The sequence below is a fragment of the Lactuca sativa genome, chromosome 4, assembly GCF_002870075.4.
Source record: "Lactuca sativa cultivar Salinas chromosome 4, Lsat_Salinas_v11, whole genome shotgun sequence".
In the NCBI taxonomy this organism is placed as follows: domain Eukaryota; kingdom Viridiplantae; phylum Streptophyta; class Magnoliopsida; order Asterales; family Asteraceae; genus Lactuca; species Lactuca sativa.
This window is the reverse complement of record NC_056626.2, coordinates 241,644,555-241,655,159: the sequence shown is the minus strand read 5'-3', so window position 1 is coordinate 241,655,159 and position 10,605 is coordinate 241,644,555. Positions and strand designations below refer to the sequence as shown.

The 10,605-nt window shown below is 35.5% G+C and overlaps 1 protein-coding gene across 1 annotated transcript; it reads left to right on the top strand.

Moving 5' to 3' along the window:
- Positions 1 to 9,334: 9,334 nt before the first annotated feature.
- On the top strand, positions 9,335 to 10,352 carry LOC111897023 (uncharacterized). Its single transcript, XM_042901715.1, has 2 exons — positions 9,335 to 10,163; positions 10,285 to 10,352. Exons 1-2 carry the CDS (start codon positions 9,335 to 9,337, stop codon positions 10,350 to 10,352), a joined length of 897 nt encoding a protein of 298 aa, XP_042757649.1.
- Positions 10,353 to 10,605: the final 253 nt, after the last annotated feature.

The following is a 10,605-nucleotide window of genomic DNA, read 5'->3' as shown; positions in this document are numbered from 1 at the left end:
GTTATGAATCTTGGAAAAACAAATTTTGCATGTATCATAGATAAAACATAGATCCAAGGTTTCTAGGGTTGCATGTACACCATAGGAGTGTTAGAATGCTCAAAACCCTTCAATAATTACTAGTTTGGTCTTTCTTTTGTTATTGTTTTCATAAAACAATAATTATTATCTAATTAAATATAAGAATTGATATTATTTATTAATAATAAATATACAAAATGTGCCAACTTGATAAAGGTGTGACCTTATAGGATCATATGTTAATAGCAATATCACTCAATAATGATTCTTGGGCTTATAGATTCAACATATGATAGATTGTATGCTAAGTATGTATGTGTGAATGAATGAATGTAGAGTATATTCTTACTAGATAATGTAACATCCATAAAATCATGAAAAAATTAAAGTTTTAAAAACCAAACCAAAATCACAAATTATTTACAACATAGTTTTCAAAACATGTTCTATATCAGAGTTCCCCAAAATCATAAGTCCAAAACATGAGGATGTGTACGGTCATGCCTTCGCCTTCCCACGATCCTTGTAACTACTTGAAACATAACTCAAAATCGTAAGTCAATGCTTAGTGAGTTTTCCCAAAGTACTAATACAACACATAAGCATAAAAACAACAACATACATACATCATGCATATAGAGCTTTCAGTTTGACTGGAATGCCCCACCAGCCTACAGTCTATATGGTACGCTCACAGGACCTTCAGCATGACTATTATGCCTCACCGGCCTTCAGCCTATCTGAAATGTCCTCCAGGCCTTCGGCCTGACTGGTAAGCCCCTCGTCCTACAGTCTATCCAGGACACCCTGGGTCTCGCGGCCTTCAGCGCACACAGGACCACCTCAACCCAACACAACATCACATATCAACATATACCATATCAAACCCTAGCTAGCATATACAGACAGTCATGCAGATCTAACAGATCACTAAGCATACCATCATCCTATCTACCAGGATACAGATCCAACAGCTCATTACAGCATACCAAGCATGCAATAAACCAAGATAACCATCCAATAGGTCAGCATTGGTGCCTTCGACCCAAAAGTACAGTGAGAAAGGCTTACCTTGCAAATCCGTACGGGTAGCAAAAAAGAATATTGATCAACGAGTCGACTCTGCAGCCACCTATACACATGGAGAGACCCAAACCTTATGCTTCATAATAAAGAAAACCCAAAATGGCCCTAAGGTAAAACTAGGTTAAAAGTCAACAAAAAGTCAACAATCAACGAAAAGTCTACCTAGTTAAGTACGCCCAACGTACTCAGCTCCTACACCCCGCATACTCAACCCTTAACCAAAAACGGGCAGTTAACCAACTACACCTAACATATGTAATGGTACGCCCAATGTACGCAACGGCTATGCAAAACTCCTATTAAGTGCTTAATCCAACAAGTCCAAACGTACAAATCCAGATAAAGCCTAAAAAGGTGTACCAAACCATAAAGTTTCCAACTTTATGGTTATGCATGTCTTAAGAAGTCCAAAAAACTAACACCCTAGTTTGTCTTAACCACTTAAGACTTATATAACTTGCATGCAAGCACCAAATGAATCAAGATAGCATTTTTATGACTTAATGCACCTAAAATATTCTAAAAGGACATCTCCTTTGGTCTTAGAGTGGCTCATACTCATTATGTCCAAGAAAAGGGACTAAAAGCTCATAAAACTTCACATGGCAAGATGTTAAGGAAATACAAGTCAAGATCAAAACTTTATACCTTCTGAAGTTTCCCAAGGGGGTAAAGATCTCAGATCTACAAGCTTGCTTCCACACCAAGGCTCCTCAATGTATCTTCTTTCTTCCTTCAAAACACCAAGAACACACTTAAGCTCAAAACAAGCACTCAAGGGATTAGGTTTTGCAAAAATGTCACAATAAGAGTGGAGGATGGAGAGGTGAGGGAAATGAGGTTATAAGGATGGTTATCTAGGGGCTCAACCCTGAAATTTAAGGTTTCCAAACCTGGCGAGTAAGCCTCGTGTACACTGATGTACGCCCAGCATACTAGGGCATGCTCTAGTACACTAGGCGTACGCACGTACGCATGGAGTACTCCCATTCCTCCCAAATTACAATTTTTCCACTAGAGCTTCCAATTGATGCTTCCATCCACTTAGGGACCAAAACATGATATAATAAGATTATAGGGTTGAATTTAGAAGTACTTGAACACCGGGATGTTACAAATAACATCATGATAGATGAAATGTTGTTATGTTTATGTTAAGATCAAATGAGATAACTTTGATGAATTTCTAGTTTAGGTTATTATGTGCACATATATATGGAAAAGTATTGGATAGAGTATGAAAGAAAATTATATCTAATATGAGGGACCTGTGTGGGATTCCAAAGAGAGATTATGGGTTAGATGTTACATGGAAACAATAGAGATGTTAGAGCCCAACTCTTTGAATACCAACGAGAGTTGAGATATGGGATCATTTTTCATGATGTGCGTAGTCACCTATGAAACTAGCTAGAGATATGAAAAAGGTGGGAAATGAATTTATTTATTGTAAGTTGAGTTATTGTATAGCTTAGTAGACATATTGCTTCATAAATGTGATTTTCCATATATATGAGGTTCATGTATTAAGCCTTAAAGGGAGTGGGCTTAGAAGCATCAAGGACATTGGACTAGACTTTTGTTTCATGATTTATTCTTGTTGCTTTAATTGTGGTTAGGATATGAATTGGTAACATCTGTTAATGATTTCTGGAAATACTTTTAAAGATTTTTCTAAAACTCTGATATTTTCAAAATTTTGAATGTTAAGTATATGAAAAAATACAGTTCATTATAAAACCAACATTCTTTTGAAGACTAAAGGGGCTGACCAACTTCGGGTTAAAGGCCAATGTTTGTATGTTTGCATGTCTTGTGTTGTTTATGGTATTTTGGGGAACTCACTAAGCTTTAGCTCACAATTGTGGATTAAATAATTCAGGTACTTTATATGATTGTGGAAAAGCGAAGACATGAGTGTAGACACTCACGGACAATGTTTGTATTTTGTGATTCCACATTACTTATCATACTCTGATTATGAGGTTATGTCTATTGAAGAAACGTTTTTTTATTGATGTTTTTCTTTATGAAAATTGTATTTTATCTTATTTAAAAATGAAAGTTTATGCTGAAATTTGGGACGTTACAAGTAGCAATGTTTATGACGTCATGACAGATGCAATAATTGACGGCGATAGTGTGGAGTGCAACCCAAACGTAGGGATGTAAAGAGAAAGAGATGTCGGTGGCGACCATTTTAGACGACAATGGTAGCTGAGAGCAGCGATGCAAATTATGGTGGTACCAGATGTATTTGTAAGACAATGGTTGTCCCAAGTTCTATCAGTGGATATAAGGGTGATTTGATGGTGTTGTGAGTGAGGTGTAGTTGGTGGCCGGAAGTGGCAGCTGATGCTGGTGCCTGACATATGAAGTCATTTGTATTAGAGATTAGGGTTTTAACGAGAAGTTGAGGTTAATGAATTTTTGGAGACATGTGGGATAATGTTTTTTCGCTTTTTGCTTAAAAGGTGGTCTAAATTTTAATATACATCTAACCCAATCAAGGCGTTGTATATTCATGCTATCCGGATTAGGAGTCGTATGTTCATTGTGACATGAAAACCACGCCAAGGACAACATGATGGGTGGGGTTGGTTTTGTCGTGGTTCAAACCATGATTGACAACGTTTCTCTTTGCCTATCTCTCTCTTAATCTCTTAACACTACTAGAAAACTAGGGCAACAGCTATGGCACAATCCGTAGCTATTCGGTAGGTATAAGGTGATACCTACGGATTTGCTACGGAAAATGCTCTGTAGCATAAATGCCCGTGGGAAATTTTTACCTACGGACTAGCTACAGAATACCTACGAATTTGTCCGTAGGTATAATACCTACGGAATAGCTACGGCCAGTAATTGCTACGGAATACCTACGGATTGCCAATGGGTGAATGTTCCTACGGAATAGCTACGAAAACACATGGCTACAGATTTTCTACGGATTACCCACGCAAGTATTTTCTTACGGAATAGCTACGGAACTGTTTAGCTACGGATTTCCTCCGAATTAACTACAGAACTCAATTTTGACTAAAATTGACTTTCTTCCTACGGAATACCTACGGACCTATTTAGCGACGGATTTCCGTAGCTAGTCCGTAGCTAATTTCATTTTATCAAAAAAAAAAATTAATTTAAAAATTTCCATTTGTTGTCAAATACCATATCAATTCAATTTGTCCAAAATACACCAAAAAATGTCCTTAATACCAACTTTGACACATTCAATTTCATTGTCTTAAATACCATACAAATGTCTCAAGTACCATGCAAATTAAGCATAACAAAACAAGCAAACAATACAAGTGTTTACAAATTCAATTGTTCCAAAATACATATCAATTGTCCTCGGGTGGATTATCGGGGGGACCACGGGGTTGATTTCCAGACATATTTATCATCCTCATAACCATCTCCATTTGTTCTTTCATTTGTTGTTGTTGTTGTTCCATGACAGAAACTTGCGCACGCAACCTATCATCCTAAAAAATGGTGACACAATTCAATACTTAAACAATAATAGCAATGTATTTTAGTTTATTGTAACAATGCATTTTAGTTTATAATTATAGCGATACACTTAACTTTTAAACCATAATAGCAACATATATTTATTTATTATCAATTGAATCAATATAATCAACAAACTACATAACCTTTAACCATAATAGCAACGTACTTTTGTTTATTATCAATTTAATCAATATTTTCACCAAACTACCTAAATTTTAACCATAATAGCAACATACTTTTGTTTATTATCAATTTAATTAGTATTATCAACATACCTCTTGTTGCGTGCTATCCGACTGGGTAGACTGGGTGGATTGGGAAGATGGAGTCCCTAAAACCAAAAAATGTATATTTGATGCTCCTATCCCATAGATAGCACCCTTCTTCTTTCCTTTTCTTCTAAGTTGGCTTTCCTCCCATACATCTACATCATCCTTACGATTTGAAGGATCTTCACCAAATTTGTTGACCAACCCCTACAGATACACCTCTTACAAATTACAAAAAACAACATGATTGTCATATACAAAAATGAGACAATCAATATACATAAATGATAAAGATAAGTTACTAGTGCTTCTTTGGCCGTCTGCGAGCAATATTCAACATTTTCATGATTTCCCTCAAAATATTTTTTCTTGGACTCGGCAGTACCATGCGTCTTCACGAAAACATCATATTGTGTGGGTGGTTTACCCATCATTTTTTCCTACATAAAAGTCAACGTACAATTAATGTAGTTAGTGTTATAACAAAATAAGAATAATAAAATTTATTATTGTGATACTTACTAATTTCCTACGGTGCTGGTCAAATCCTATACTACTCGCAGTGTGTCTTGCTGTTGACCCACTAGAATCTGCGGTGTTGCGGTTCTGCTGAGCGATTTTTGAATTCTTTTGCCACTTCTCTGTGGACCAATTCTTTGAAAAGAAAAAAATATATATAAGTACAATAATATAATAAGAAATAAAAAACATAACAAAAAAATAATAATGTATCATATCCGTTACATCACACAAACGTTGCCACACAGTCTCCGGTACGCATTCGGGGCGGTAGTTATGCATCCCATCATAGTAGCTACAAAACTTTGGAGGGAGGGGTTTCCCATCATTTCGTGCCATGTTGGCAGATTGTCTCCTGATACCTTTCATCCTATCTCTGTATCTATCCTTGAGGACACACTTGAATGCATCAAATATGTTCTCATTCAACAAAAAAAAATCAACATTACCAGCTCACATTCAACAAAATTAAACCTAAAACAAAGAAATTTTTAAAATGAAACAAAAAAGAAAAAAAAATAGGGTTTACCTTTGTTGGCTCGGCGACGGGAAAATGCAGCAGGAAGAAGCACTGACAATGGCAGTGCCGTCGACGTCGGAAAAGTGCAGGAGGAGGAAGGGGCGCCGCCACCAGGGGGAAGAGTGCGTCGACCACCAGAGAGAGAGAGAGAGAGTTGTTAGCGTTTTTTTTGTTCTTGTCTAACAGATAGCTGCGAGAGGGGGAAGACAGAAAAGGGGTGTTTTTCATTTAAAAGACACTTACGGATTAGCTACGGCCAGCAAAAAAATGAAAAAATGTTGCAGCAGGAATCGAACTCGAGTCTCACACGCATTTAACCAACATTCTTACCAATCGGTTAGGTATGCCACTTCCTTAATAGTTTAGACTCCAATTGATTTTATTTTGTTTCTGGAAAAATAAAGAAAAACGGGGTGGGGTAAGAATCGAACTCCAGTCTCCTACATAACTAACAAACACACTTACCATCCGGCCGGGCATGCCACATCCTTGTTGAGTTAGTCTCCTATTAATTTTATACACTTTCTTTTTTCGATTATTATTATTATTATTATTATTATTATTATTATTATTATTATTATTATTATTTTCAATATTCAAGTCTTAAAACTTTTTTTTTTATGATTTTATGTATGTGTGCTTATTATTATTATTATTATTATTATTATTATTATTATTATTATCTTTTCAATTAATATTCAAGTCTTAAAACTTTTTTTCATTATTATTAATTTTTTTTCAATAATAATAATATTCACAAACAATTAAAAATGTGGTTAACCACAAACAAACAATTAAAATAATATACGTTTAATGTATAAATTAAATACTGAAAAAATATGATAATTATGGGAAATATGTATATTTGTATAAGTATGTATGTTTGTGGTTATGTATATGTATGTGTGTGTATGTATGTGTGCGTATATGTATATGTAAGCATTACAATGTTAAACAATGAGCAATAGATTATAGTGTTAAACCAGTAAACAAGTAATGGATTCGGTATGTGCACATGGCTTTATGAATGATATTAACAGCCAGAAGTTGGTGAAAATATAGATAATCATATATAATAGAGGTATGAAAAAAACAGAGCGAAAAAAAACGACATTTGGTGCCCGAAAAATCGAAAATAAGGAAAATTCATAGTTAATCCGTAGCTAATTAGCTACAGATTTTTCTTATTTTCGATTTTTCGGGCACCAAACGTCGTTTTTTTCGCTCCGTTTTTTTTACACATCTATTATATATGATTATCTATATTTTCACCAACTTATAACTATTAATATCATTGATAAAGTCGTGTGCACATTCATGATCCATTGTTCGTTTAATGGTTTAACACTATAATGTTTATGAATACGTACACATACATCTCACAAACACATATACATACACATATACATGTACACATATACCAAAACTCATTCATGTATATAAATATACATATATAAACATAATCCATCACAAGTTGGTGAAAAGTATAGACATTACAATGTTAAACTATGAAACGAGTACTTGATCCCTAAGGGGCACACGACTTTATAAACGATATTAATAGCTACACGTTGATGAAAATATAGATAATCATGTATAGTAGAGGTGTGAAAAAAATGAACCGAAAAAAAACAACGTTTGGTTCTCAAAAAATCGAAAATAAGAAACATCTGTAGCTAATCTGTAGCTAATTAGCTACGGATTTTTCTTATTTTGATTTTTCGGGCACCAAACTTCGTTTTTTTCGATCCGTTTTTTTCACACCTCTAGTATAAATGATTATCTATATTTTCACCAACTTATAGCTATTAGTATCATTCATAAAGTTGTGTGCACATACGGGATCCATTACTTGTTTAGTAGTTTAACACTATAATGCTTATGAATACGTTCACATACATCTCACAAACACGTATACATACACATATACCATAACTCATTCATGTGTGTAAATATACATATAAAACATAATTCATCACAAGTTGGTGAAAAGTATATGTATTACAATGTTAAACTGTGAAACGAGTACTTGATCCCGAAAGGCACACAACTTTATGAACAATATTAATAGCTACATGTTGGTGAAAATAAAGATAATCATGTATAGTAGAGGTGTGAAAAAACGAAGCGAAAAAATGGCGTTTGGTGCCCGAAAAAATGAAAATAAGAAAAATCCATAGCTAATCCGTAGCTACTTAGCTACGGAATTCTAACAGAAAGCATACTCCGTAGTTAATCTGTAGGTAATTAGTATTCGTAGGTATTCCTTAGCCATTTCGTAGCTAATTAGCTACAGAATAACTACAGATTTGCATATGTAGCTATTCCATAGCTAATTAGCTACGGATTTGCATTTGTACCTATTCTGTAGCTAATTAGCTACGGAATAGCTACGGACCTGCTTCCGTAGCTATTTCGTTACTAAACTAGGACATCCCATTATGTAGCTGATCCGTAGCAATTCCGTAGCTAATTAGCTACGGAAATTTTCCGTAGCTACTTTCCGTAGGAAAACGCTAGTACAAGTGTAGTAAGGTAACGTAGAATGGCTAACATTGCTTAAGTGTATGATATAAAAATGATAATGACACGATGACGAGTTAACAACAATTTTAGAGCGAGTACATGGTGAGCGCCATTGGTATTATAAATATGAACCGCAATCATTATTATTTAAAAGTTAATATACACATGACTATTTGAAACAAAAATAAACAGATATTTATGATTGTTTATACTCTATATTATCAAGAGTTGTTAGAAGTGACAAAGTTTTCTCACATATATAAATATGCATTAAATGACAACGGGAGTCGATTCTTTTTGTATGTCTTGATATAAGTATCATATATTAATGTCACCCTTCTCATTTATCGATAATTTGTTATAATCTTGTTATTTTTTTGGTTAAACATAAGATATAAAATATTTCTAAAACATCAATTTCTTTATTTATATTAAACTTTTTGTATTTTAGTAATCCATTTACTAAAATATTACATAATAATAATAAACAGATAATAAAAAAATACGTTTTACTTTCACGTTTTATGTTTGTCAAATTTCTCCTTGTTTGTCGGCTTGTCTTTAATATAATTCTAATATTGTCAGCTTCTAGGGCCCCAAATATATAAAATAGTAAATGAAATTTCTTCCCTCAGCAGTTAACAATGACTAACACGAGTAGTAGCATTCATACTCACACAAACCGACGAACGTTGTTCCAGAAGGAAGCGCCAGACGGCAACTCAGACCTACCGTTCCGAGTCAACTTTATCTGGCTGACTCCTACCCCTACCCCCACCTCTGCCTTCCACCCTCCTTCCTCCCCCTTCGTCTTTCTATAAACTCCCACAGCCTCCCCATAACTCAAGCGTTCTCAAACCAGAGAAACGACATGGAGGTTATTCTACCCCTTAGTCCTACAAAGGACTTCGACTTCAATTCTTCAGCATACCCTAGCGCACCCTCGACTCCAAGACTTCTCGGCGACTGCTACTTCAGTGCTCCGAACAGCCCTACACGAGTCACTGAGTTACACCGTGAGTTTGATGAGCTCTTGGTTTCCGATGGCGCACAACGATACAATTCTCTTGCAACTGTTCCTTTCGCATGGGAAGAAAGGCCTGGCGTTCCAAAGTCATTCATTAACGTATTCGACAGTGATTTTGCGTTTGATGTGAGTGGTGAACTCTATAGGGATTCATCAGCCACGGCTGAAGATCTATTCGACGGTGGCGTCATCAAGTCTATGGATCCACCGCCACCTGTTCGTGAAATTAAGAACAGAGAGATTAAAACGTCGAGGGGAAGAGAGAGAAGCTCGTCTGGTTTAGTTTCATCAAGAAGTAGAAGAACAAGATCGCTTCCTCCGGTTAGAGGACTAGAACAACCACCGGTGAGACCTACGACGGATTCAACTTCCACCACTCTTTCCGCTTCTGGGTCCGGAAAAGGGTCGAAAAAATGGAGCTTTAAGGATCTTTTCTTGTTCAGAAGTGCTTCAGATGGTCGAGCCATGGATAGAGACCCTTTGAAGAAATACTCGGCCACCTTCAGGAAACATGATGAAGATCTTAGAAACTCGAGCATACGATCGGACAGGTCCGGGTCTGGATCCGGGTCGACCAGAAGAGGACGTGTATCGGCTCACGAGTTGCATTACACGGTCAACCGAGCTGTTTCGAATGACATGAAGAAGAAAACGTTCTTGCCTTACAAGCAAGGTATTCTTGGAAGACTAGCGTTTAATCCAACAGTTCATGCACTCTCAAATGGATTCGGGGTTTCTAATAGAGATTAAGTAATATGTTCAAGTAAATCTTGATCTTTTTTTTGTTTTTATAGGATTAATGAATGAATTTGTTTGTTGTATAAAGAGAACTGTGTTCCTAGATGTTTTAGACATCATGTAATCATGAAACAAAAATGTTCATATTCAACCAAAACTTTATATTCTTTTAATTTAAGATGCTTAATCTGTTCATGAGATCAAATGGTAACACCACATGGTTTCTTTGTTTCTGCTCAAAGATCAAGTAGCCACCTTGGAATTGGAAAAATCAACTTTAAGTATCTGTAATAGATTAACCTCAATCAATCTTTGGATATGAATAATCTAAGAAAACAAAATATCCACACAAGTTGTTGATGATCTCACCAAATATG

Coding starts and splice junctions, on each gene's coding strand:
- LOC111897023 (XM_042901715.1), top strand. CDS start 9,335: ATGGAGGTTATTCTACCCCTTAGTCCTACAAAGGACTTCGACTTCAAT. Junction 10,164..10,284: donor GTTCTTGCCTTACAAGCAAG/GTATTCTTGGAA, acceptor TTGTTTTTATAG/GATTAATGAATGAATTTGTT.